The sequence below is a fragment of the Eretmochelys imbricata genome, chromosome 10 (genome assembly GCF_965152235.1).
Source record: "Eretmochelys imbricata isolate rEreImb1 chromosome 10, rEreImb1.hap1, whole genome shotgun sequence".
Lineage (NCBI taxonomy): Eukaryota > Metazoa > Chordata > Testudines > Cheloniidae > Eretmochelys > Eretmochelys imbricata.
The window spans coordinates 85,097,260-85,121,645 of NC_135581.1; the positions used below are offsets into that span (position 1 = coordinate 85,097,260).

The window sequence follows — 24,386 nt, forward strand, 5'->3', positions numbered from 1 at the left end:
ATGTCCAACTTAGCAGTTGACTTCTATATGGTGTCTATAGTGGATGATGGAACTAGTTGGCCTTTGGCTAAGGCTGTTGTTACTACTACAGAACTGAATCCCTGAGACATTCTTAAGGGCAGCCTGATAGGAATGTCCACTGCTATGCTATTTGCCACTGAAGCATATAATTGCACCACTCCTAGGCACCCACAGGGAGCTGAACCCAATGCAGCAAACACTACACTGGCCATTTTCACTTTGTATTTTGTGCCTTCTTTCCTTTCTCATTTTAGTGGATGGCAGCTGCCCAGATAGAACCATAATAACCAGCGATGTCACAGCAGAGGGCAGTATTGGCACCAATGATGTCACTGTGGAGAGCGCTATGGCATCAGCCGATGTGTTGGAAGAGTGTGAAAAGGGGGATTCTGATGCAGCTCCTGAGGCTGATGGAAAACTGTGTCTTCGAATGAACCTCGCTACCCCTGTGAGCGAGGAGAGCGAGGGGAGTCTGCCCTTCAGTCTGGAAAGTAAGGGAATGGAAAACTGGGGAATATGTAGGTGCTGACTGTCTCCTCACCCTGGGATACCCCACCCAGTGCCAGTCACTTGACAAGGGCTTGGAATCAGATTTGTTTGGAGAGCTGCTGGCCTCCTCTCACAGGAATCCTTTTTTTAGTTCCATTGCACAGTAATGTCTAAGAAAATAGTGTGTCCTGCAGCTGAGAGGGGTGTAGAGACCCACTTAGGTGGGGGAGGGGAGCTCATGTCCCATTGGCATTGCAGTGAAGCAGAGGCACTTCCAGGTGGGGGGGAGACGTTCCTATGGCAGGAAGCTAGGTTTGTGTGTTTCAACAGAGTTGGGGGGCAATTAGGAGATGTGATCCCAGTCGGTTCTCTTGAGAAAAGTGTAACTTCAGTATCTGAATGCTGCTCTTCTGCTCAATCTATGTAATATGCTCGAGTATTCATACAGGCTGAGGGTTGCAGTGGGAAGCTGAAATGGCTGGTTGAGGGGGGATGGGATGGTTTCATAGCTATCTTCTCTTCTGTTGCTCAACCCCTCTAGTTGCAGAGCTCATGGGGGCAGGAAGGCTGTTCAGGTGCGGTGCTAACAGGATTCTTTCTCCCCTCCCCCATCTCTTTCAGAGCCTGCAGCCAGTGAAAGGAAAAATGGATCCTCTGCTGTTGTTGGAGCTGTTGCCAGGTAACTACTGCTTGTTGCCAAGCAGAGTGGTTGAACGCAAAGTTCTTGGTAATGAGAGAAATGATCATCTACTAACAGCAGGAAAAATAAAAATGAGACCCAGCAGCATGGAGCTGGCTCAGCCACTGCTTTTGACTTAACCCCTTGCCACCTGCCGTGATGCTTCTGGTGCAAGGCACTTGCCTTGGTTCAGGTGCTCCCACCTGCCATTTTATTCTGGCCTGGGGGCTTCCTGCTAACTTCCTGCCTTTCTTGGCCCCATGGGGCCCTGGCAAGAGCGGAGGGGCTAAAATGGTGGCCCACCAGGATTTGGTTGTGAAAGATTCAGATTGTTTGGGGGGTGGAATCCTGAAATAAGTGCTATTAAGAGACCTTTGCCACAGAATTGCCTGCTGTGTGTGTGAGCGTTGCCATCACTCATTTTTCTGAGAGTGGGGAAGCTTTCTAGTTGTGTGGTGAGTTTGACCTTTCAAGTGTGTTGCGAGCTTGTCATCTCAGGTGTTTTTTTGCTGTGTCATGAAAGCTATTATCAGCTCTCACTGGGAAGAGGAGGGTATTAAAATGTAAGGTGCAAATGATCTAATATCGCCACCTTGTGGCAGCAAGGGAGTACTGGACCATGATACTGTACTTTCTCGAAAGCTAGTGTAATGCTGACATCATGCTTATTGCACTGTCTCAAGCTACTGAGTTTCTCCTGGCTGGCAAAAAGGAGCCTGAGATGAAGGAAGTAGGCAACAACTTCTTACAATTGTGAGTTGTCTCTTGACCCTGGAGAGCTCTGACCAACTCCAACTGCTTTGCTGATTTATGGCACAACAAATTAATCAGCCTAAAGGCCAGTCTTTTGTTGGTTCTAGTGATTTTAGACATTTCTCCTTTCCAATGACAGTACTTTCCTAGTTCCTGTGATTGTGACCTGTTTCTTTAATCTCTACAACTAGCTCACAGAAGACACTGTCTGTGTTTAGTCGTGTCTGTGAAGTACGACGAGAGGATGAGGCCAGAGGTCATGATCTTCCTGCTTCTCCATTTAGGTATAGAGCTTTGCGTTTTATTCTTGTTTGGCCCTGTAGTGAGGTTCCATGTCCCTTTAGGAGCCCTGTGCTGTGTCACTGATTCTGGAGTGACCTCTAGAGAAAGATGGGGGGGGGGGGCACTGTGTGCATGTACTCAGTAATATGACTGGTAGGTGTGGGTCATGCAGTAACCAAGCTGTGCTCTCTAGCTTTGAAGTTTGATGTGAGGATTGCTGCTGGGTGAGATGCCCAGAGCCGAAGAGAGTGTTGTAGGTGGGTCATTCAGAAGCCATCCATACAAGGGGGCTATTGCCTCCCTGCCCTTTGCTTATCCTGCCAAAAATCGCATGGTCTTATTTGCTACCATATCAGCTATTGTTTCTTGTTTTTTCCAAGTAATTTTTTTCCTCACACATGCGGCTGGCTATCGCCAAATTAAAATGAAAGGGTTATAGAAGTGCTTACTGGTAGCTGTTAGATGACAATGCAGTATAACTGTGTAAGCCACTAGCACCCAGAAGCTTTTCACTCCTGCACCTTGCTTAACATCTGTTGATTGGGGAGTGAGATTACAGGGGTATGGGCTCTCACATACAGCAGATTAACATACATTGTGTACAGTATTAATGTTTGTTATGGCAGTGCCTATGGACTTACCAAGATTGAGGCCCCATAGTACTAGACACTATACAAACACAGAGCAGTAGGTAGTCCCTGCCCTGAGAAGATTAGTCTATCTAGACAAGACAGACAAAAGGATGAGATACTAGCAAATGCCATGTTTGGTTCACTACCCCTTTTTTTTTTTTTTTTTGGTGGGGGTATAATGGGGTTTAGCCAAATGGCAATACAAGGAAAGGGAGTGGGGTGACAGGGATAGAGCAGGAGAAAAGAGGGAGAGAAGGAATGCATGAGGGGTATGTGTGAAGTGAGGCTGAGGTGAAGAGACTGAGAATCAGTGTGGGAGTAGGTTGGGGCAAATGGCCAGTCAGCAAAAGGTAGATAAAGTCTAGTCAAAACTTGAGGAAAATATTAGTGTTTGCTCCTCTACATCGTCTCCCAGTTACTTTTCTCATTGTCCTTAGCCACTGTAACACCAAAGGAATGGTACAGGAAAGTGTGATGGTTCCTGAAGATTGGATAACTACCAGTAGGGCTGTGTCTAGCTGGTATTGGATACCTGGAGCAAAACACACTTCAGTTAATGCTTTAGTTTGTGCTAAGTGTCATCTTTGCCACGGGTTGGGTAACTTTGGAGGTGCTGACATTTCAAAGGAACATTGGCACTTAGAGGAACACTGCTGTGTTTAGCTACAGGAAGGTTGTAGTAGAACCACCAGTTAATCTGTTCCCAATGCATAAAACTAAGTGATTCTTATGCACTCCTGACAGATTATTAAATGAACATCACATAAAAAGCCACGGGGAGTCCTGCTTGCGTGTGGTGGGTGCTTGGGCACCCATTGTTTTGAACATCTTAATATTGATCTGCATTTGATTGGTTTGCAGGGGGAACCTGTTCAGTTTCCCAAGCACACAGGAGGAGGAGGAAATGCATGATGATCCTGAAGCTTGGCAACAGTGTCAGAAGCACACCTCTTGTGGGGAAATTAAAGTTTCTCAGCCCACAGAGCAGGACTCCGGACATCCGCCATCCCATGCAAAAGAGGGAGAGGCTGTGGAAGTTGATATTGAAAGAGATCTGGAAAAGGAAGGGAAGAGCACACAGGAGAAGCTGAGTAAGGCTCTGGCAGCCCAAGAGAGGGATAAATGCCAGCAGATGTGGGCTGGCACCAGTAACAAAGAGGTCCAAACTACAGGAGGTTCTCTTTTGGCCTCAGCAGCTGTGTCAACAGCAACACAGACAGTGACGGGAGTGAGCAGCCAGATAGAAGTGGGAACGAGCATGGCTGGGCAAAGGCCTGGCCAACAGGATGCCAAGGTCCAAACTGAGGAGAGCGGGGAGAAGCTTGTGAATGCCCCTGGAGATGACACTGAGTCTCTGCACAGCCAGGTGAGAATGAGCAAAAGCTCAGGTCGCTTTTATGTAGTTTCAAGCCCCTGGGTTCTGAAATTGAAGACTTTACTGCATTAGATATGGAAATAATGCTCCAGTCAGTACAGTATCCTTCGGTGGTTTTACTTTGCATCCTCAGCCCTAAAGTTTGAATGTACTAAAACTGCAATGGAGAAGTAGTCTCAGTGGGTGGGGAGAGCTGTGTAGTGGAATGTTGGGCATCTGTCACCTGGGGAGGTGTATGGCTGGTGACTGCTTTTTTGTACCCAGGATACAGGTAAGGTAATACATTTCCTCTTTCCCTCTCTCTGCTGGGCAGGGGTGGAAGTAACTTCTTGAGGGAAGGGGTTTGAACTCTTCTGCACGCAACCAGCCCTTATCACTGTGACTTCATCCAATAGCCATGGATAAGCATGTTCATGGAGTGTTCCTGGAAAGAAATACCTTTAAAATGTTGTTCTATTAAATTTTTCCTCCTGAGATGAACCCAGTGAGAGGAATGTAATGGACTGACCAAAGCCTCAGAACTATTGTAAGGAAGTGTGCATACTTGAGAAGACCACAGCTTTGGGGTCACATTCTGAAGGTTTCTTCACAACCATAAGGGCTAGAAAATATGTAGTGGCTTTAAATGAAAGCAACTGGTGGATTCTCTGGCAAACTCCAAATCAGAAGGAGACACAAGGCCCGGGATATGACTTATTAGGCAAGAAGATTCCTTGATAAATTTATGCAGATTGAATTGACCCAATTGGGTATTTTCATAGTTTCCATCACATCCAGCTTTGGCTCCTTCCATTTACTCCAGTCCTATGGCACCCTTGCCATTGGACTACCTCAAGGAGAAGCTGAATATGATCTGGATGTTCCCGTTTAATCACCTAGCTTCCTGTGCAAGGTGCAAAGGCTGTTGTTGGACTGGAAACACTATGGGAAGAGAGCTCCTGTTTCCTAAGGCTTTTTACATATTCTGCTCTGTTTCCAGAGCACTGGTTGGTAATATTTTGATAAGGGGGCATCTCATATCCAACAAATGTTAAGCTGTTAAAATATCTTACTTTCACATTAAACAGTTTTGTGGTTTGGGATTCTGTATCAAGTTATCATTGGCTTCCTCTCATTATAACAATTGCCATTAAAAACCTTTTTATTAAACACAGAAGAAGGAAAACAGCTAAAGCTATTGAAACATAAAGAATTATGTAAGGCTTTCATTTAGACAATTGACTGTCCTGTTTGGAGGAAAAGGAAAAAGTTCATTTGGATGGTCCTGAGCTCTTGTTACTGTTGAAGTCTGACCCTACTTCTTTGTAAGATGAAACAAGACAAACTCACCCAAAAGGGAAAGCATAGCAAAGAGCAATTCTGCTGTCACAGCCAAGACTTGTCACACAGTTGTATCCACCTTTCCAAGACCGGGCAAACTTTTACCGGCAACAAGCTGTTTAAGGCACTGCTTTTTAGCTTGCCTGTCTGGTCATGGGGCTTGCAGCAGTGTTGCAAGAGTAGGTTTGTCTTGACCGTGTAAGCCAGAAAGAGAGAGGAGAAATGAGGTGGAGTGGGGAGATGACGTGACTGAGTGGGCCACAGCAGGAAACTCTGACTTGCATCCTAGATGTTTTGTTGAGACACCCCGACCCCAATAAGCAATGCCCAGAAAGGAAAGGCAATTTCATTCCCAACTTTAACCAATAAATGTATTTTGGTGATTTTAACTTCCTCCTGTTTCTAGAATCTTTCAGCCTGTGCCATGACAACTTGTGACTTTACCAGGGTGCTTGAAGACTCCCTACCACACTGCTTTTAATTTAAGCAGTCTAGTTAATACCAATATTTGTCTTCAACTTTGCTGACTTACTCTATATAATATTTCAGGGTTGTCCCTCTGTGGGTCACTCTGCTTTGTAGAATATCTGATTCAGTGTGAAACAATGGAAACCGCTAGGAGCATGTTTGAGGGTTCTTTTTGTTCAGAATGTCACTAGGTTCAATCAGCATTGGGATTCACTGTGTGTGACTGTTCCGTTTTTAAGTTTTCAGCCATTTTGATTTTACATATTACATCAGTGTGACACCACAGGCTTTCAGCTACAGTAAGGCATGTATCTATGACTTGCCAAGTGTCCTAGACCAGTGTTTCATGAACTGGGGTCTGTGAGGGTACTCCAGGAGGTCCGCAAGTCATGTCCAGGGCTGCCGGCCCCACTGATCAACAGGAGGCGCTGGGAGGAGCATGGATGGGGCTTGCTTAGGGGAGGGGGCAGGAAGAGGAGAGGCGGGGGTGTAGTGGGGGCAGGGCCTGGGGCTGAACAGGGGTTAAGCACTCCTGGGGAAAATTAGAAGTCGGCACCTGTGCGTTGAAGCTCATGTTCTTACCCTTGTTTTGTGGTATCATATTATACATGCATTTTCTGTTTTTATACACTTTTTGACATTAGTTTACGTGCCAATAATTAATTATGGATCGCTGGTTAAAATGTAAAAATAATGGTGACTCAAGTGAAGGTGCATCATGCTTGAGTGAAACTACTCAAACACTTGAACTAAAATGCAAAATACATAAGTACCGTGACGAATATTTATTGTTTGGATTTACGAGTTCAGATTCTGAAGACTGGCAGAAAGCACAATGTGTCCTCTGTTATGAATTATTATCCGACGAATGCATGAAACAGCCAAATTTCACCAACATCTAGAAACTAAATATAAGCAAAATGTGAACCAATCTTTCGAATTTTTCCAAAACAAGCAGCGAAAACTATGTGCAAGCCAGAAATTGATAACAAAAGGCTGTGTTTGCTTCTTATCAAGTATCCCTACTAATAGCAAAGGCAGGGAAACCTCACACTATTGCATAGGAACTAATTCTGCCTGCTGCAAAAGCAATGACCAGTGCAATGCTTTGGGATAAAGCTGCAAAAGATTGAAATTTGATCTCACTATCCAACAACACTGTCACCTGTAGAATTGAAGATATGTCTGTGAATATAAAAGAGCAGTTAATTACAAGGGTATACAAAAGCCAATATTATTTACTGCAACTGGATGAAAGTACAGATGTTTCTGGCAATGCTAATTTGCTGGCATTCATTTGATATGAATTCGACAGTAAAACTAACAAAGATTTCCTATTTTGCCATGGATTACCAACACATACTACCCCTGAAGCTGTGTTTAATAATCTGAATGATTTCATAATAAATGAAATCAAGTGGTCAAAATGTGTAGGAATCCCTATTGATGAGGCTCGTGCAATGTCAGGAAAGTACAGCAGACTCATTGCACGCGTTAAGGATCTCATACCTACAGTTACGTGGAATCATTAGCGTATACCATGAGAAGCATTAGCTACTAGAAAAAAGGCAGGAAAACTGAAGACAACGCTGGATGAGGTGGAGAAAGTGGTCAACTTTATTAAAGCTCATCCACTAAATTCCTGCATCTTTAATGCCCTTTGCGATGACATGAGTAGCGATCATAAACGGCTTTTTACATTCATAAGTGCGTTGGTTGTCTCGTGGGAAAGTACTCAACCGCTTGTTTGAGATGTATGATGAAATATGAATATTTTTCATAGATACGACATTTCAGCTGAGCAAGCATATCCGTGATTTTTTGTGGTTAGTTATGGTAGCGTACTTGGCCGATATTTTCACCTATTTGAATGGACTAAATTTGAGCCTACCAGGGGTAGCTATGCCCAATATTTAAAGTTGAAGACACAGTGGAAGTGCTGATTTAAAAAATTGGACTTTATGGTCAAATTGTCTTCAGAACTGTGTGTGAATCATTTCCAATGCTGAATGATTTTCTTGAAATGTCCGAAGAAAAGCTGTGTGATGAAATACAAAACGTTCTTATTGAACATTTTCAGGTTTTGAAGAACAACTTCAGGGATTATCTTCCTCTTCCCAATTCCGGTAACAATTGGATCCGGGATCCATTCAATGTTAGATGTCAACACCACCAAAAGTTTAACTTCATCTGAAGAAAATTGCCTTTCATGTGACACCTCCTTTGAAATTGATTTTCAATCAGTACAGTCTGGTAGACTTTTGGTTATGTCTGAGACTTGATTATGCCAAACTGTCAACCAAAGCGTTCAAGTATTTAATGCCATTTCCCACAACATATTTATGTGAATGGGCATTCTCTGCACTTTTATATGTGAAATCAAACTACAGAAACCGACTGACTGTAGAAGCAGATCTAAGAATACAATTTTCCACCAACGAGCCAAACGTTTGCGATCTTGTTTCGGCAAAACAACATCCTTTGCATTAATGTTTTGTTAGCTTGTGTGTTTTTTTATGAAGTTTTCTTTATTTTTATTATCATTAAATCTAAACAGCTAGAATAGTTCCTTACATAAATGTGTCTGGGTATCTGTCTAATAAATAATAATAAAAAAAATTTTAGTGGTACAATAGTTTATAAACAAAAAATTAATGATAGAGCTTTTCATGAACACGGAATTTTTTTTTCTTCAAATGTAAATAACATCAGTAGCCTTGGGGGGTCCGCGAAAATTTTTAAATAAAAGTGGGGGTCCTCAGGTTGCTAAAGTTTGAGAACCGCTGTCCTAGACTAGTGTGATATCAGATGTAACTCAACCAATCATTACCTTTACAGCTAATTTGCATGCAACAGTTGCATTGGTTATATGAGGGACACTGCACAGATAGTGGATTACTTGACCCAACTGCCTCACCTTTGCAACAGCACGGGCTTCCAGCTGCGAGTATTGTGTAGCAGGCTGAATTGGGCTTCCGTTACCATGAACAATTTATGAAGTCCTCTGCACAACAGTCCTGAGGCAGCCCAGAATCAAGAATGTTGTGGAGAAGCCTGTGTGTGGAATCATGGCAGAAATTTGATCAGAGTCTGGTGTTAAAACAGTTTGTTGAATGTTGTCTCCTGGTAACATGGTGCTCACAGAATTACACAACAAAAATACTTGTGCAGTGGGGTGGCTTACTTTCATATTTATTAGTTCATTTTGTTATTTCAGGGAGAGGAGGAGTTTAACCTGCCCCAGCCACCCCGAGGCCATGTCCAGCATCGCCACATGCGAACCATCCGTGAAGTGCGCACAGTTGTCACACGTATCATCACAGATGTTTACTACGTAGATGGTGCTGAGGTAGAGCGGAAGATCACTGAGGTAAATCCAATTTCAGGGGTGAATGTGGTGATCTGTTTTCAGGAGGACACATTAAATCCAAATAAGCAGGGACCTTGCCTGCTGGTATTTGTGTGGCCACAGGAAACAGCAGAGTTAACTTAACAGGCTGCCATGCTCTGGCACTGATCTTTGCTCACCCCCTATGAGATTTGAACATCTTTCATTAAGAATCACACTGTGTTTAAACAAAAAGCTGCTTCCTTGTGTTGATGCCACATTTCTTGTGTGGTGACCGTATTACTTCAGCATAGTGTAATATCTGCTACCCACAACATTGAGGATTTCAGAGGGGTAAAAATTCCAACAGGGAACAACAATCTCTTTGGTGATTTAACAAAACTGTGTAACTTAGTGCTGCATTATAATCATTCTGGAGCTAACATTCCTCCTGGGAGACCGAGGAATCAGTAGAAACCTCCTTGATTGCTTTGCCATAGCAAGTGACTTCAGAGGGGTTTCCATTCCAATCCCTAATATCCTATCAGAAGAGTCTCAAAAACATTCCTTTCAATGTTCCCTCTAATTTTTCCAATCCATGTGCAGAATGAATTTTGTTATGTGCACCAGTATGAAGGTGATGTGTGGCAGGGATGGGGCCGAGGGGTTTGGAGTGTGGGAGGTGCTTCAGGGCTGGGGCAGAGGGTTGGGGTGCAGGCTCTGTGGTGGGGTTGGGGTGTAGGCTGCCCAGGGCTGTGGTGGGGAGAGAGGACTCCCTCCAACCCTTTCTTTCCACAGCGGCACCTGAGCTGGGGGAAAGCGTCTTTCCCGCTCTGGTCCCGGGGCTGCTGCAGCCGGGGAGAGTCACTGCAGCCCTGCACACCCCATGCCCCTGACTGCAGTGTGCGCCCCTGCGCAGCCCTTGGTGGCCTCCTGCACAGGTGCACACCTTAGAGGGAACATGGCTTGGGGCAATAAAACATCTTATGCTTTCAGGCTGAGATCCATGTTCTTATCTTACAAAATCAGTTGAGCCCTTATATAAATATATGGCCCTATAGAAGTGAGAGATTAATTGCTGCTGCTGTGTGAACATACACCTACATTAAGAAATAGTGTGCCTTTTTGGTATTCAGACAACTGGCAGGTTAGATTTAAATTGCAACCATCCCTGGGACTCTGCTGTTGCTGAGAGTGAGGAATCTTAGTGCTATCTGAAGAATGGTGATTTGGAAAGTGACTGACTGAAAATTAGGACATGTCTAAATGGTGAGTTAATGCATGGTAAGCTGGTGTGTGAAAACTGCAGTGATCCAGTGTACCGTGCGCTAACTACCAGAGTGTAGTTATCAGTGGTTCACAGTCAAGCTGGAAGGGCATATTGAGTGGGGTCCTGCAGGGATCAGTTCTGAGTCTGGTTCTGTTCAATATCTTCATCATTTATTTAGGTGATGGCATAGAGAATACACTTACAAAGTTTGTGGGTGATACCAAGATGGGAGGGGTTGTAATTGCTTTGGAGGATAGGATTAAAATTCAAAATTATCTGGACAAGCTGGAGAAATGGTCTGGAGTAAATATTATGAAATTCAATAAGGACAAATGCAAAGTACTCCACTTAGGAAGGAACAATTAGTTCCACACATACAAAATGGGAAATGACTTCCTAGGAAGGAGTATTGCAGAAAGGGATCTGGGGATCATAGTGGATCACAAGCTAAGTATGAGTCAACAGTGTCACACTGTTGCAAAAAAATCAAAGATCATTCTTGGATATATTAGCAGGAGTGTTTGTAAGCAAGACATGAGAAGTAATTCTTCCACTCTACTCTGCGCTGATTAGGCCTCAACTGAAGTATTGTCCAGTTCTGGGAGCTACATTTCAAGAAAGTTGTGGAGAAACTGGAGAAAGTCCAGAGAAGAGCAAAAAAAGTGATTAAAGGTCTAGAAAACATGGCCTGTGAGGGAAGATTGAAACAATGGGGTTTGTTTAATCTGGAGAAGAGAAGACTAAGGGGGGAGGAGGTGATAAGTTTTCAAGTACATAAAAGGTTGTTACAAGGATGAGGGAGAAAAATTGTTCTCCTTAACCTCTGAGGATAGGACAAGAAGCAATGGGTTTATATTGCAGCAAGGGCAGTTTAGGTTGGACGTTAAGAAAAACTTTCTAATTCCTAAATCAACGGGTAGTGATCAATGGCTTGATGTCTAGTTGGCAGCTGGTATCAAGCGGAGTGCCCCAGGGGTCGGTCCTGGGGCTGGTTTTGTTCAACATCTTTATTAATGATCTGGATGATGGGCTGAATTGCACCTTCAGCAAGTTCGCAGATGACACTAAGTGGGGGGGGGGAGGTAGATACGCTGGAGGGTAGCATAGGGTCCAGAGTGACCTAGGCAAATTGGAGGATTGGGCCAAAAGAAATCTGATGAGGTTCAACAAGGACAAGTGCAGAGTCCTGCACTTAGGAAGGAAGAATCCCATGCACCGCTACAGGCTGGGGACTGACTGGCTAAGCAGCAGTTCTGCAGAAAAGGACCTGGGAATTACAGTGGACGAGAAGCTGGATATGAGTCAGCAGTGTGCCCTCATTGCCAAGAAGGCCAACGGCATATTGGGCTGTATTATTAGGAGTATTGTGAGCAGATCGAGGGAAGTGATTATTTCCCCTCTGTTCGGCACTGGTGAGGCCACACCTGGAGTACTGTGTCCAGTTTTGTTCCCCCCACTACAGAAAGGATGTGGACAAATTGGAGAAAGTCCAGTGGAGGGCAACGAAAATGATCAGGGGGCTGGGGCACATGACTTATGAGGAGAGGCTGAGGGAACTGGGGTTATTTAGTTTGCAGAAGAGAAAAGTGAGGGGGGATTTGATAGCCTTCAACTACCTGAAGGGGGGTTCCAAAGAGGATGGAGCTCGGCTGTTCTCAGTGGTGGCAGATGACAGAACAAGAAGCAATGGTCTCAAGTTGCAGTGCGGGAGGTCTAGGCTGTATATTAGGAAACACTATTTCACTAGGAGGGTGGTGAAGCACTGGAATGGGTCACCTAAGGAAGTGGTGGAACCTCCATCCTTAGAGGTTTTTAAGGCCCGGCTTGACAAAGACCTGGCTGGGATGATTTAGTTGGTGTTGGTCCTGCTTTGAGCAGGGGATTGGACTAGATGACCTCCTGAGGTCTCTTCCAACCCTAATCTTCTATGATTCCTAACTGTCAGGGTGGTTAAGCACTGGAATAAATTGCCTTGGGAGGTTATGGAATCTCCATCATTGGAGATTTTTAAGAGCAGGTTAGACAAACACCTGTCAGGGATGGTCTAGATAATACTTAGTCCTGCCATGAGTGCAGGGGAATGAACTAGATAAGCTCTGGAAGGGATCTCCAGAGGTCATCTCCTTCCCGGCTCCCCCCTCCATACACAGCTTACACCTCTTCAACAGCACTGACAGTAACAACACTAGAACTCAAGTTGGCTTTTTCCTCCTCAGGAGATTCAGACCCATTGGAAGAACTGCTCCTTTTGTACTGCTCTTATTCATTTCCCAGGAGAACCCCACAGCCTTGGGACCAGCCACCACCTCACTTGGCTCAGTCACTCAGACTCCTATTACCATCTGTTGACTCCTCCAACAGGCCATAGTGAGGGCCCTGGGATCAGTTACCCCTCTTCGGAATCTATCCGATTTAGTAGGGAGTCGCCACGTGCCTCCTCCCACCCCCCCCCCCCCCAAATTAATATGCTAATTAACATATATGCTAATAACCATCAAATCTACTCCTGAATCTGATGGAGGAGGAGTGTCTTCTGCGAGACTGCCCATTCCACTAGTCACAATCTACATCTGTTGCCCTGCTTTAGAACATGCCCACTGAAGACATTTGAAAAGCTGATGCCTGGTCATTGTGCACACTTTTTCCCAGCACCATGCTATTGTGCATGCTTCCAGGGCAGATGCAGCCTTGGGTACAGCTGTTCTCCGATCTGTACTAGATCTCTCCTCAGCACCCACCTCCATTATTGGGACACTGCTCAGGAGCCACCTAATGTAGAGCACTCACAGGGACAAATACTCGAAGGAGTGGCTACTTACCTGTAGAGTAACTGCAGTTCTGGATGTTTTGTCTCAATTGGCACTCCACTTTGCCCTCCTTTCCCTCTATTTTGGAGTCCTTGCCATGCCAAATTTTGAAGTTGAGAGAGAGTTCCATATATGCCCTCCGATCAGAGCACGAGGATATACAGGATGCAAGTGCAGACCCCATGGGCTCTGGTACCAAAAATCTGATTGAAAGAGCACGGGGATATGTATACACACTTAGTGGAGCACCCTTAAAAACAAAACATTTAGAAGAATTTCAGTTACTGTAAAGGTAAATAACCTCTTGTTTTCCAAAACCACTTCAAGAGGATCACCAAGAGCTGGACGTTCAGGAGAAACAACATAAACTGTTGAACATCCTCCACACAGCAACAATAGGCATAGTAGCAGTGTCCATTAATGAGGGTCTCCTTGAGCCTGCTAAGGTGATCTGACATGTTCTGACTTCCATCCCACCCACCTCAAAGAAAGTGGATAGAAAATAGCAAGGCCCCACAAAGGGATTTCAGTATTTTTCAGTGCATGACCTCTGACTTCCTGGTGGTCCAGGAGGTTCAGCAGAAATCCAAAGAGCTTCTAAAAATGCCCCTTGAGAGAAGGATTTGAAAAGATTGGATCTCTTTGGCTGCGAGATCTATTCCTCTACCTGCCTCCAAATGAGGGTGGCGGATTTATCAAGCTTTGCTCTCAAAGTATGACTTTCTTCTTTGTGGGAGACAAAGATGGACCACTTGCCACAAGACCAGCAGGAGGAACTGAGAACCTTGATTGCAGAAGGACCACTGATGGCCAGGACCTTCTGCCAAGCCACTCTGTATGCCTTGGATATGGTGGAAAGACCATGGCATCCACCGCTGTTGTGAATCATGCTGCTTGCCTCCATCTGGGATCCTACAGTAGGTGCAAACTGCCACAGGGGACCTCCTGTTCAAGGGGGCTGATCTGTTTGCCAATATTATGGATGAAGCACTCCACAGTCATAGGGACATTATGGCGATTCTTCAGTCATTGGACCTCTTATATTCCCATGTCACAGAGAAAGCAGCAACAGAGACAGCAGCCTTATTGCAACTGCAAATGCTAGCCACAGTAGTGCACATCTGAGCCCCTGCACAGGAGAAGGAGATTCCATAGGCATCGGTCATCAGCTCCACCTTGCTCCATCTGACATACATCAGAACTGGTTTTTGGAGGAAGGTGCAGCGAGTGTCTAGAGCCCTACGGAACCTCCTACAAATCCTACTTTCCTGACCCTATTGGGAACCTTTCTTTTTTCTGGAAGACTGGATGAGAATATCTTAAGGACTCACTGGCCTGAGGTTAGTAAGCCCAGGGGTATTCCATTCGGTTCCAGTGTCTGCCTACCCCCGACTTCCCTGTCCCTTTTCAGGGACCACTCTCTTGAGTCTTCTGGAACAGGAAGTGAACTCCTTAATACATCTTGGGGCTGGGAGAAAGTAGCCTTAGAATTCAAAGGAAGAGGCTTCTATTCCCTCTACTTTCTGGTTCCAAAAGAAAGGGTATTGAAGGTTAATCCTCGACCTTTGAATTCTCAGTATCTTCATTCAGTGTTTTGGATTCATTATGGTTACCCTAACTACTGCTATAATACCCTCCTTGGTTCTCTTAGACTTTTAGCTCTTGACCTTCAGGACATGTACTTTCACATCTCTATTCACTTGACTCACAGAAAATACCTTAGATTTTTGTTTTGGATCCTTCATATCAGTATTGATGTAAGCATGAAAAGGGATCAATTTTTATAACTTGCCGTGGTGCCCCTTAGATTTAAAGCTGAAATCTAACAAACTAGGTTTGCCAACTGGATACGTGTTTATAGCCAATGTAGAATGGAATATTTTAGGATAGTCCTTTATTTGGTCCAGGGACTGTTAGCTTACTAATGTGATGGGTTTTTTTTTTTTTTTTAAATGCTGGGTTCTTTTCAGGTCAGCTTTTAACTTGAACAGTATTTCTTAAATCAGGACACTTGCTTATTCTTCAACAAACAATTTATTAGTTCACCCAGAGCCACATTAGTATACAAGCAACAGTTCAGCACTCCACTATAGACATAACCACTGTTCTGGGTGTGTGCTATACACACAATAAAGTCTTGCAAGCCATTATCACAGACTCTAGAGTTGAGGTTCAGCATTTACACCAAGAAACAATGGCGATTATCAATATTTCTTATGATATTAACTTACGATAATCAGTTCAGTCCTTTAGTACCTAACACATTTATCACACTTCCAAGGATGCTCTTGTCTTTAAGGCATTTTTAAGAGGGTGGTTGTTATCTGTTTGAGCGGATTTGTCCAAAAGGGGCAAGTTTAGAACATTAAAAGGAATTACTTAATGTTGTTGTAGCCTACAGGTATGTGTATTTGCTAGGTAAGACATAGGTATAAGTTAAGGAAGTAATGCAATGTGTCTACAAACCTCATGGCCTGCAAAACAATAGCTTAGCTAAACTAGTCAAGGCCTAAAAAGCCTTAGCACAAGCTGCTAACCAAGAGTAACTCTTGATCAGAAGCTGGGAATGGGCGACAGGGATGGATCACTCGATTACCAGTTCTGTTCATTTCCTCTGAAGCACCTGGCATTTGCCACTCTTGAAAGACAGGATACTGGGCTAGATGGACCTTTTGTCTGACCCAGTATGGCCGTTCTTATCAGAAGATAGAATGCTGTAATGACTAAACTGCTGATTGGTAACCATAAGATATACTTGTTGATGCCAGCTTGAGATATTTTAAGATAGGAACATAAGCAGAAGTCCAACCATGCCGTGGTAACTAATTTAACACACATGCTAATAAGCTTGAGATAAAAGGCCTAGTAACTTGTGGGAAAAGGGCACTCCAACATTCGTGGGGTGTGAAAGTTTAGATAAGGAAATGGAGCTGAAACCTCTAATGAATATGCATTAGGCATCATGGGCATCAACATAATACATTATAACCTGTTTCCTTCAATTTGGGACCCTACTTCACCCTGGCACCTCAATTTCATGCTTAGTGTGTTGAGAAGTCTTCCTTTCAGACTCATGGGAACCTGTTCATTCTTCCACCTGTCCTTCAAGACTTCTTTCCTCATGGTATTCACTTCAGCGAGGAGAGATTGGGAAGTAGGTGCCCTCATGCCTAACCTACTGTACGGTGTTCTACCTAACAGTTACTTTGCGTCCCCATTCTCGTTTCATCGGAGTTCCATATCCCTCAGGACATCCAACTACCAGTCTCTTACCCCGAGCCTCACTCTTTAAGGCAAGAGGCCAGTCTCCATACTTTGGATGTAATTAGAGCTCTGGCCTTCTGTCTATACAGGACTATGCCCTCCAGAGTTTCCCCCAGGCTCTTCCTTTCCTTTGCTGAGAGGATGAGGCTTCGCTCTTATTTCCACCCAGAGACTACCCCAGAACCCATTTAGGTATCCTCTGGTGTACACCTCCTCCTAAAATCACTGCTCCTTCCAGAAGGGCTCAATCAACTTCCATTAGGAAGGTATCCATCAAGGACATTTGTAAGGCAGCCCACTCATCCCCCATGTTCATGTTCTCACAGTGTTTTATGCCTTAGTATAGGCCTCCAGAGCAGATGCAGCCTTTGAAGCTGTTCTACCTCTGTACTGAATCTACCTCTGCAGCAGCCTCCTGTGCATTGAGATGTGGCTCAGGAATCTCCTCATGTGGAGTGCCCGTAGGATAACTCCAAGAAGGAAGAGGTTACTTACCATGAACAGTAACTGGAGGTCTTTGAGATGTTTTGTCCCTATAGATGCTCCACTTCCTACCTCCTTTTCCTTCTGCTTTCGAAGCCTACCATGATCTGAGCTTGAGAAGGAAGTGGAGTGGTACAGTCTGCTCCTCCCTATATGCCCCCATACTGGAGCATGAAGAGGCATATGGTGCAGGCATGGACCTGCAGGTACTGCTAATGAAAAAAATCTCCAGGCAAGAGTGTATGGGTGCACGCATGCCCTCGTGTGGAAATTCCATAGGAAGCAAATATCTCAAAGAATTCCAGTCACTGTACAAGGGAAGTAACCTCTCATCACTCACATAGAGCTCGTCCAGCCCCTTTCTGAGATAGGGTTCCCTCTCTTGGGCTGGATTTATGTTTTCAAGTTCACATGATATGAACATGATCCCCTCTTCTCTCAGAGCTCTCTTATCTGACCACTAGAGACCCTCCATCTACATACAGCTTCTGTCTCTTATAGACTGACCTCTCCTTTTCAGGAAACTGAAGAGCCCATAGTGGAGTGCCAGGAGTGTGAGACAGACATCTCCCCCTCCCGAACAACAGGGGGCTCGTCACTGACCTCCGGGGACCTTGGTGACATCAGCTCCCTTTCATCCAAGGCCTCGAGTCTCCATCGTACATCTAGTGGAGCCAGTAGTGGCATGTCAGCTACACATGGTGGCAGTAGCTCAGGGAGGGGAGCTGGATCTTTCAAAGGGAAAGTCAGCGGAATGGAAGCTGGAGAGTTTGCCTTGCCCAGTGGTAGAGGAGTCCTAGGAAAATTGAGGTGTGTATAATGCCTTGGGGACAGGAAGCCAGGCGCTTCATTGCGGGTGGGGTTGGGGTAGGGTTGCCAATTTTGGTTTGATGTATTCCTTGAGATTTCATCACATGACATAATCTTTAATTAAAGATTAATCTTTAATTCCTGGAGACTCCAGGCCAATCTTGGGGGGTTGGCAACCTTAGGTTGGGGAGAGGGTGAGCTGCTAAGTGTCAAGAAGACAAGTGGATGGTGACTGTCCTAAGGGTGGGGTATTGCATACATTTCCTGGGAGGGATCTGATTTGATATATGGAAAAGGGAAAATCTTCTATTCTCCTTTATTTTTCCCAACCCCTCCTTTCTTCCTGAAAGGACAGGATTTGCCTCCCCTTCGTGCAGTGCTTCCCATAGACTTCATGAAACTCTGCCAGCAAGGTAGCTGTCAGGCAAACTTCTCACCAGAAATCAGGGACACAATGAAACTTGGAAGGAGTGGATTTGCTGATGGCTTCTTCTAGGGCAGTGAAATAATCTCACTTAATTCCCTAGCCCTAGAAAAGGAGCTGGCCAGCCAGGGTCCCCTCTCAGGGCTGGTCAGACAGGAGCAACAGCGTGTGAGGAGGATGAAGACCCAGCACCTGGCATCCGACAGGGTGGGAAAGCACCTCTTACACCCCGTGGGCGAGGGAGAAGGGGCCGCCCACCATCTCGAGCAACTGGAACAAGGTACCCTGGAAAAGTAGGATGGAACAAGGTCTCTTTTTTGAATGAGTGAATAGGGAGCAGGTGGCTGCATATGATGGGAGGAGTGGGTGAGAAGGGACTCAGTGGGGAACTGCAAGGGTTCATGGTTGGTGGGGGAGAAAGGAGTGGTTGTGCAAGTACCTAGCGTGGGAAATCTTCCTTTGGTACATGATAGTTGCTTTCTCTGCTCCCATGGAGCTCACATCTCTTTTCTCTCCCTTTCCCAGGGATGCAGCTGGGAGTGGCCTACTAGGGGTGGAAGATCTCTCTACTACAGCATCACCAGAGGAGAAGCCCTTTGTGCGCATTGTGGTTCACCCACCAGATGGTGGGGACAGATTTGATGCTGCTGGCCCTTGCACTTTGCGCCGAAGTGACTCTCCGGAAATTCCCTTGCAGGTGGTGGCAGGTCCCTCGGACAGTGCGGACTTATCCTCTGGGAGCAGCTTTGTGGGCCTGCGAGTGGTAGCCAAGTGGTCCTCAAATGGCTACTTCTATTCTGGGACAATCACCCAGGATGTTGGGGCAGGGAAGTACAAGCTGCTCTTTGACGATGGATATGAGTGTGATGTCTTAGGCAAAGATATTTTACTCTGCGATCCCATTCCACTGGAAACTGAGGTGACTGCGCTCTCTGAGGATGAGTATTTCAGTGCAGGTAACAACAGCTGTGCTCCTGCAGCTCAATTTCTCACTTCCTCTCTGGTCTGAAAAAGACTAGTGGCCTTGGTCTTGGTTTAGGTCACTGCATCCAGCAGGAACTGTCTGCTGGGAAGTGGGTGCCAGGCTGTGGGGTAGAGTCAGGAACATAACATAAGAACGGCCCTACTGAGTCAGACCAAAGGTCCGTCTAGCCCAGTATCCTGTCTTCCGACAGTGGCCTGTGCCAGGTGCCCCAGAGGGAATGAACAAAACAGGCAATCAAGTGATCCATCCCCTGTCGCTCATTCCCAGCTTTTGGCAAACAAAGGCTAGGGACACCAATCCTGCCCTTCCTGGCTAATAGCCATTGATGGACCTATCCTCCATGAAATTATCTAGTTCTTTTTTGAACCCTGTTATGGTCTTGGCCTTCACAACATCCTCTGGCAAGGAGTTCCACAGGTTGACTGTGTATTGTGTGAAGAGTCAAAGATCTTGTCAGTAAACAGTTCTAATTTGCTATCTTGTCAGGTGTGGTGAAGGGACACCGGAAGGAGTCTGGAGAGCTGTATTACTGTATTGAAAAGGAAGGCCAGAGGAAATGGTACAAGCGTATGGCAGTAATCCTGTCCTTGGAACAAGGAAACAAACTTCGGGAGCAGTTTGGGCTGAGTCCGTATGAACCAATCACACCCCTGACCAAGGCAGCTGACATCAGCCTGGGTAAGAAGTGGCTGCATTGAACTGTTGGAGGCTTCCCAAACTGCATCCAAACCATGTGTTACTCCAGGTGTGAAGCCAGTAGAACCATAAGCTGACAACACACTGACTTTGCTAGTCATATTATGTCTTTTTGCAGCCTTGAGGTGTTGCATGATATCCATAAGAATTCAGTGGGAACTGACTCTGGACAGGCCCTAATTAAGCATGGATCATGCCTTTGCTGCTTCTGCTTTCTAGTGCTGCTCCGACAGCACTGTGTGGTTGCTGCATAGGTATGATTCGCCTAGAAGGAACAGATGCCCAGAGTGGGAGGTGACTGGAAGAGCAGGGAGCTGCAGAGGCATCCTTAGCTCAATGAAGGGATGTGATGATGTCAGCCCTCTGAAGGCAGGTAAGGAAAAGTGAGTCTCATGGGGAGTGAACGAAGACACAAGATGTAGGAAAGCTGATCCTCTCCCCCTGGGTCAGGAGATGGTGTGTAAAGCTCTGTGTGCTCTGCTTATGAGGCTATCGCTCTGGGATGGGTGATGCTTGTGGGTTTGGTGAGGGGGAGCGGGAGATGGATGACTGGCCACTGACTTACTGTGGTTTAGATAACCTGGTGGAGGGGAAGCGGAAGCGGCGCAGTAACTTTGGCTCACCCAGCACTTCCAGCAGCAGCACTACACCCACTCGAAAAGGACAGGAGAGTCCCCGTGTCGCCCCAGGCCTGCTGTCTGGGAAGAGGAAGCTAGTTGCTTCTGAAGATGAGAGATCCCCAGCCAAACGAGGGCGCAAGTCTGCAGCAATGAAACCTGGTAAGAACCTTCCATTCTGCTCTAAACAGACTCAGGGTCTGCAGGCTTCTCTCCCTACATGCAAAAGTACACCTTTCTCCTAAGCAAATGTGTGGAACCCACAGCCTCTGTGTTTGAGGCTATCCTTCTCCCTGGTCATGTATAGGCTCTTTTATCTTGGACGGAAGGATTAAAAATACACTGCAATGCTGTCCCAAGTTCTGCCCATTCATGATGTCCTTTGCAGAGTATTGGTCAGATCTTAGTGATGTGATCATCTTCCCCCTTGAATGTTTTGATCAGCACTGAAATACCCTAACAATATTGACATTTCGATTGACATGATTAGACTTCAGAATTAACACTCATGGAGATGAGTGGGACAGCTGTCCATTTTCTGACCTATTGTTTCAGGCTGTCTGCATGCTCTAGCAGACGTTGTGCTAGATACACTCCAGTTATTTTTTGAAATTCTTTGCAACCACGAGGGCAAGAGACTTTAACTATTTTTTTTTTCATTCTGGAGCACAAGGTGGCATCCACCAAGGAAAAGTACCAGCATGGTGAGCCATCTGGAACTGCCTGAATTTATCCCTGATGCCGTTGCATTGGGTGACCCGATGCTGGGGCTTTCATAGCAGTTCCTTCTCTCTACAGGGGCTGTGAGGGCAGGTGAATTTGTGAGCCCCTGTGAAAGTGGAGATCACACAGGAGATCCCTCGACACTGGAGGAGCATCATGGGCCATTGCCCCACAACAAGACCCTCTTTCTGGGCTATGCTTTCCTTCTCACTATGGCAACCCCCAGTGACAAACTGGCTATTCGCCAGAAACCATCAGATGGTCCTGCAGGCAGTAGTGAGGAAGAGGAAGGTGAGATGAATCTTCCCAATTGTATTTCCAGGTGGAATCCTGTAGGTTAGGGAAAGGGGCTGGGTGGTATCTGCTCAGGCATGTATGCAAATTCATGTTGTCCCCACTTTTTTACTGTTTATCTCATTGTGTGTTAGGCCCTTCACAGAAATGAACACAGACCCAGTCTCTGCTTCAGGGAGTTTAGCCTACAGTGAAGGATATGATGTCTGGGAAGGGAAGGCAAAGGATGAGAATTATGGTAACGATTGTAGGCCCTTCAGTCAGTGAAGGAAATGAAGATGGTGTTGCGGCTGGCATTACTGGCAAATTGCAGGAGGAGATATGGAAACAGTCTCTCTCAGACACAGGATGGGGCTGAGTGACTTAAGGCTTGAAAGCAGAAACAAGAGGCTTGAACTTGCCTTTGGCAGATACAGTGGTAATATGCATGAACTTGATGTTTTGATTTTAAAAGCAGCTGTTCAGATTCATGAGTTACTTGTGTGACCATTTTGGCCAGCAGTGTGCTCAGTTCTCTGCTGTATCTCCATGGGGTGCTCTGTGTCCTCACCACATCTTCCTGATACTAGAATCTCTGTGGGGTCCGTTTCAGAGTACCAGCCATGTTAGTCTGTATTCGCAAAAAGAAAAGGAGTACTTGTGGCATCTTAGAGACTAACAATTTTATTTGAGCATAAGCTTTCTTGAGCGAGCTGTAGCTTACGAAAGCTTATGCTCAAATAAATTTGTTTAGTCTCTAAGGTGCCACAAGTACTCCTTTTCTTTGTGGGGTCAGTCTGTCTCTCTCTGGTGGGCTGAGGGAATGGGCTGTGCATAGCTTAGGTAGCCAAGGCTTTTAGCTCTCTTCTCCTCTTGTTCTAGAATTCTCAATTCCTTACAACAAACAGTACACAGCATTGCAGCTGCGAACCGGAGCCGGCTACATCCTGGAGGACTTCAATGAAACCCAGGTGAGGACATGCAGTCTGATTGCCCAGAATGCATTCCTACAGAAATGGTGAGGAGCTGAAACTACGTGAGGGGAGGGCGCAGTACAGAGCAGGGCAGTTGGAACCATGTTGCGATGGGTGGTGTAAGCAATGTTTGTGTCATGCCTAGAACGCTCATGTCTGTGGGGAGGGATGGGCTGGATGATGGAGTGGGGTCCTAGCACCTTTTTCTTCCTCTTTTGATCTTCCCACAGCATTTGATGCTCTTGAGCAAAAGCAGATGAAAGTCACTGACAAGTGCAAGGTAATTCACATTGGAAGAAATCATTTAAACTGCTCTTGAACCTCATGGGTTCTAAATTAACTATATCCACTTAGGAGGAGACCTGGGCATTGTTTTGGACTGCTCAAAGACTGTTGTGAACAGAGATTGAAAAAATTCAGACTGTTGGTTTAGAGAGGAGATGACAAGAGGGGATGTGATGAGCTCAAATTCATCATCTGTCTCCTTGATGTCTGTATGGCACCTAAAGAGAGGCAACAAATTTAAAATCGATAAAACAAATTCTCATAACAATTGTCTGGTCTGGAGACTGACTAATTCAGTTAGCCATTCCCACAGAGTGTTTTGCTTCTATGCCACCGTCCATAGTGTCTCTCGATAGCTCTGCCTCATAGAGGGAAATAAGCCACAACCCTGTACGTACTGTGGGCAGCTCTCCTCCTTTCTCTGTGCCTCCCTCCCCACCAGAGCTTAGAACCATCAGGAATGCCCTTACATGCTTTTCCCCTCCCTTGACCTCCTCTGCTGCCTTAGTACAGTTGGGCAATAGGCAGCAGTGGTCTATATCAACAGGCAAGACAGGACCTGCAGTTCCTCTGTGCAGGCAGACCACCAGAATCCTCCTTTGGGCAGAAAAGAAACCATTCTCTCTCAGGACAGCCTATGTCAAGGGCAAGTTCAACACCCAAGTCAATTGGCTCAACTGCTGTACTCGTTCCCCAGGGGAATGGGAACTGAACAACAGGATTCTCCCTCTAGTGCTTCTCAAATGGGGCTCTCCCCAAATAAATTGGTTTGCTTCCAGCAAGAACAAAACATTGGATCTCTTCTGCTCCAGGCGCTGGAATCAACAGTCTTGAGAACAGATGACTCCTCATTCAGCTGATCTGACCTTCATTCCTCTGCCTCTTCTCATCAAAGTTGCTCGGAAGATCATGTTGGAGAGGGTCAGGGAATCCCCAGTAGCCCCCAGCTAACCTTACAACTCCTGGATCCCTTGACTCCAGAAGTGTCTGAACTCCTCAGGAGCTACCTCTCTCGGAGGATCTCCTGATGAAAGGCCCAGTGAAATACAAAGATCCAGACATCTTCCAGCCTGAGGGTTTGAAACATGAGGTTAAATCTCCAAATATTTGGATACTCTCAGATGCCTTTATGGGCTTTCCAGAAAAGATTCCACCTCCAGAGTTTAGAAGATCTTTAAGTCCTGTATCATAGCGTGAGGTGGCCTTTTAAGAAGGCTGAGGGCTCAGCTGCACCAGAGTTGGTCTCCCTCCCCACATGGAGGCAAAGAGTCAGCTGACTAGGAGCCAGGCCTGCTGAGGATGTAAAGACAGTCGTCCTGGGAAAGACAGACTACTGGTGAACGGGTGTCTGCTCATACTGTTCCTGAAGAGGCCAAAGACGGCTGCACTGTGGCAGAAGGCATGCTGCTGCTAAAGGAGTGCAGAGGC

General features: G+C 45.7%; 1 protein-coding gene across 5 annotated transcripts in view; it reads left to right on the forward strand.

The window, feature by feature from the left end:
• Nucleotides 1–24,386, forward strand: part of TP53BP1 (tumor protein p53 binding protein 1) — a 71,542-nt gene that overhangs the window by 43,315 nt on the left and 3,841 nt on the right. For 3 of the 5 annotated variants that reach the window (XM_077828542.1, XM_077828543.1, XM_077828546.1), the window contains 12 exons: nt 276–512; nt 1,132–1,189; nt 2,134–2,226; nt 3,718–4,222; nt 9,237–9,389; nt 17,692–17,981; nt 18,509–18,685; nt 18,931–19,361; nt 19,877–20,068; nt 20,662–20,865; nt 21,502–21,717; nt 22,582–22,670. In XM_077828542.1, coding sequence (XP_077684668.1) covers nt 276–512; nt 1,132–1,189; nt 2,134–2,226; nt 3,718–4,222; nt 9,237–9,389; nt 17,692–17,981; nt 18,509–18,685; nt 18,931–19,361; nt 19,877–20,068; nt 20,662–20,865; nt 21,502–21,717; nt 22,582–22,670 — 2,645 coding nt within the window. Of the gene's footprint in view, nt 1–275; nt 513–1,131; nt 1,190–2,133; nt 2,227–3,717; nt 4,223–9,236; nt 9,390–17,691; nt 17,982–18,508; nt 18,686–18,930; nt 19,362–19,876; nt 20,069–20,661; nt 20,866–21,501; nt 21,718–22,581; nt 22,671–22,903; nt 22,954–24,386 lie in introns of all 5 variants that reach the window. The other 2 variants (XM_077828547.1, XM_077828545.1) reach the window with 2 other exon arrangements.